Source organism: Lupinus angustifolius, unplaced genomic scaffold, assembly GCF_001865875.1.
Source record: "Lupinus angustifolius cultivar Tanjil unplaced genomic scaffold, LupAngTanjil_v1.0 Scaffold_65_11, whole genome shotgun sequence".
Classification (NCBI taxonomy): Eukaryota; Viridiplantae; Streptophyta; class Magnoliopsida; order Fabales; family Fabaceae; genus Lupinus; species Lupinus angustifolius.
In genome coordinates this window covers 1-3,742 of record NW_017723130.1, presented here as the reverse complement: position 1 = coordinate 3,742, position 3,742 = coordinate 1, and the positions used below count along the sequence as shown (strand labels likewise).

The following is a 3,742-nucleotide window of genomic DNA, read 5'->3' as shown; positions in this document are numbered from 1 at the left end:
GTTGGAAAACCCTCAACTTCATGAAAATGTAGTTTCGAAGTTACAACATATACTTCATCTTCATAACCCCTTTGTAAATGTCTTTAGGCAACTTGCATCACGAACATATGTCCATCAATGTAGCCTTATTATTCTAGAGCGTCCTGCTAACCAACCACAATATAATCTTCCAACTACTTCACAAGTTGCAGCAATTTTTGTTGTTGGAGATGTTCAAACAATGATAAATGGAAGGGATATCAAAGTGACAACTCATGCAGGAAATCTAATGAGGATCCAAGAAACTGTAGGGTATTATGATCCTATGCAATATCCTATTCTCTTCCCATATGGAACGTACGGGTGGGATACAAACACAACAACTCATAACGGTAGACGTATTACATGTCGAGAGTATTATAGTTACATGCTACAGGTACTTTCCATTAATAATATGTATACCATATTTCAATATTATATTATTTTTATTACTTCATTCACAAACATAACAATGTAACAATGTCTATTTGTAGATTCGTCCCAATGATCAATCATTATTGTTACGATCGGGACGACTTTTACAACAATATGTTGTTGACAACTATGTCAAAGTTGAGGCAGGAAGGTTGAGGTGGATCCGTCAAAATCAAAATAATATTCGTGCTGAAGTGTATCAAGGTTTACAAGATGCTTTGCATGTAGGAGAATATAATGCAGGTAACCACTTAAAAATTAAATTTCAAGCAATAATGACAATTGAATTTACATATATTAATATAATCATTTTATTGGTACAGCAAATATTGGCCAACGAACTGTATTACCATCATCCTTCATCAGTAGTCGTCGAGACTTAACTCAACGTTATGAAGATGGTATGGACATTGTGCTTAATGATGGCAAACCAGACATTTTCCTTACAATGACATGTAATCCATCTTGGAACGAAATCACTTCCGAGCTTCAACATTTTCAAACTGCACAAGATCGCCCTGATTTGACAACAAGAATATTTCGGTCGAAATTTGAACAGTTGAGGGCTGATGTCATTGATAAAGGCGTCTTGGGGAATGTTAAGAGTTATATGTACGTTACAGAATTCCAGAAAAGAGGATTGCAAGGATTGCCACATGTCCATATACTTCTTATTTTCGAAAACAGTGATAAATTAGGTAGCCCAGAAGAATATGATGCAATTGTGAGGGCAGAAATACCACATTATGACGAGGAACCACAACTACATCATACAGTCTTGAAGCACATGGTTCATGCACCTTGCGGTACGCTCAATCCAAATGCCCCATGTATGAAGGATGGACGCTGCAAAAAAAACTTTCCTAAAATTTTTTGCACACAAACACGCCAGGGTAGTGACTCTTATCCAGAGTATAAAAGACGATGTCACGAACCTGTGACTCTCAACAGACGTGTCGCTATTGATAATCGTTGGGTTGTTCCTTACAACCCTTGGTTGTTGCTGAAGTATGATTGCCACATAAATGTCGAGGTATGTAGTAGCATTAAGAGCATAAAATATCTATATAAATATGTTTACAAAGGCCCAGATCGAGTAGCAATGGAAGTGCATAGAGGGATAAATACTGATGAAATACAACAATATGTTGATGCAAGATGGATTTGTGCACCAGAAGCCTTATGGAAAATATTTGGATTTAATCTTTACCAATTGTATCCTTCAGTTGTAAGATTACAAATTCATTTGCCAAATCGCCAACAAGTACGGTTTTATGACCATCAAATCATCAATGACATTCTAAATGATGATCATAACTCAAAAACCATGATTACACAATTCTTTGCACTAAACCAATTGGATGTAGAAGCAAGACATTATATATACACAGAAATTCCAAAACATTATACTTGGGACAAAGGCAATAAGGAATGGAATCGAAGAAGAAATCGAAGGAGGGTTTTAGGTAGAATGTATACAGTATCTCCTTCAGAAGGAGATAAATTCTACCTACGTGTTTTGTTGAATCATGTTAGAGGTCCAACCTCCTGGGAATCCCTACTTACAGTAAATGGCACTTGCTTCCCAACTTTCAAGCAATCAGCTCAAGAACGAGGTTTTTTAGAGGGAGACGACAGTATTCGTCAATGCTTACTTGAAGCTTCAAATTTACGAACACCAATTGCATTAAGGAGATTATTTGTTACAATATTAGTGTTCTGTGAACCTACTGATGTTAAAAGTCTCTGGGAAGAGTTTGAAAGTTATATGGTAGAGGATTACCCTTCAACAAGCTCTACCATCAGAACTAACTTTACGAATAAACTTCTAAGAGATTTGAACGACCTTCTGCTTCTTCATGGAAAACAAATATGAGATTTTAACTTGCCAACTTTACCATTACATGATCTTGAAGATAATGTAATACCAAGAATTATTGAAGAACAATTGTCGTTCCATATTTCTCATCAAGATTTGGATGATGTGGGTAAACTAAATTCTGATCAATTAGTTGCTTTCAACACCATCATGAATGTCATTGAGCATAGACATGGTAAAGTTTTTTTTTGTGGATGGCCCTGGAGGAACAGGTAAAACGTTCCTTTATCGTGCTTTAATTTCAAGATTAAGAAGTGTTGGACAAATTGTCCTAGCAATGACCACCTCTGGTATAGCTGCAACATTATTACCTGGTGGTCAAACCGCACATTCACGGTTTAAGATACCTCTAAACCCAGATTCATCATCAGTATGCTCAATCAGCAAACAATCTGATCTTGCGAAACTAATTACAAAAACATCAGCAATAGTTTGGGATGAAGCACCAATGGTAAACAGATATGCTTTGGAAGCAGTAGATCGAACATTAAGAGATATTATAGGTTGTGATGCTCCATTTGGAGGAAAAGTTGTAATATTAGGAGGAGATTTTAGACAGGTACTTCCAGTGATACCTAAGGGTAATAATGCAGAAATGATAGCTGCATGTATTGTTAAGTCTCCTTTGTGGGCATATACAAATGTGTTACATTTGCGTCAGAATATGCGTTCCTTGCAAGACCAAAGTTTTGCTGAATATCTTATGAGGATTGGAGATGGTGTTGAACCAACAATTCGTGATGATTTGATAAAAATACACCATGACATGACAATTACGTGGGAAGGAGAAGACTCTATACAACAACTTATACATGAAATATTTCCTAATTTGGGAAGTCATGGATGGGATGCTTCTTATATGTCAGAAAGAGCTATACTAACACCCACAAATGAGAATGTTCATAAACTAAATGATATAATTATCAATCATTTTTTGGGAGAAGATCATAATTTGTTATCTTTTGATGAGGTTGAAGGAGACACAAACAACTTATACCAACAAGAATATTTAAACTCCATTACTCCTGGTGGTTTACCACACCATCTTGGCTCACATCATCCCCTGCTTCTTGAAGAGAATTTGACCTCAAATTCAAGTAGCCATATCCTCCCAGAGCTTTTCTGCCTAGGATTAAACTTAAAACGTCAGACAATGTACGACTCCCTTTTGTTCTTATCAGAAAGCAATTTCCTGTGCGATTAAGTTTTGCACTCACCATAAATAAGGCACAAGGACAAACCATTCCTAATGTAGGCATTTATCTTCCTAAACATGTCTTTGGACACGGACAACTATATGTTGCTCTATCAAGAGGGGTTTCAAAAGCTACCACGGAAATTCTTATTAAAGAAGGAAAAATTCAAGGGGAAGAGGGTGATTTCACAAAGAATATTGTTTTTAAAGATATT

The 3,742-nt window shown here is 36.2% G+C and overlaps 1 protein-coding gene across 1 annotated transcript; it reads left to right on the top strand.

Moving 5' to 3' along the window:
- Positions 1-9: 9 nt before the first annotated feature.
- LOC109339251 lies at positions 10-2,329 on the top strand. Its single transcript, XM_019576663.1, has 3 exons — positions 10-415; positions 513-696; positions 777-2,329. The coding sequence occupies exons 1-3, from the start codon at positions 221-223 to the stop codon at positions 2,327-2,329; spliced, it is 1,932 nt and encodes a 643-aa protein (XP_019432208.1). The 5' UTR covers positions 10-220.
- The last annotated feature ends 1,413 nt before the right edge of the window (positions 2,330-3,742 follow it).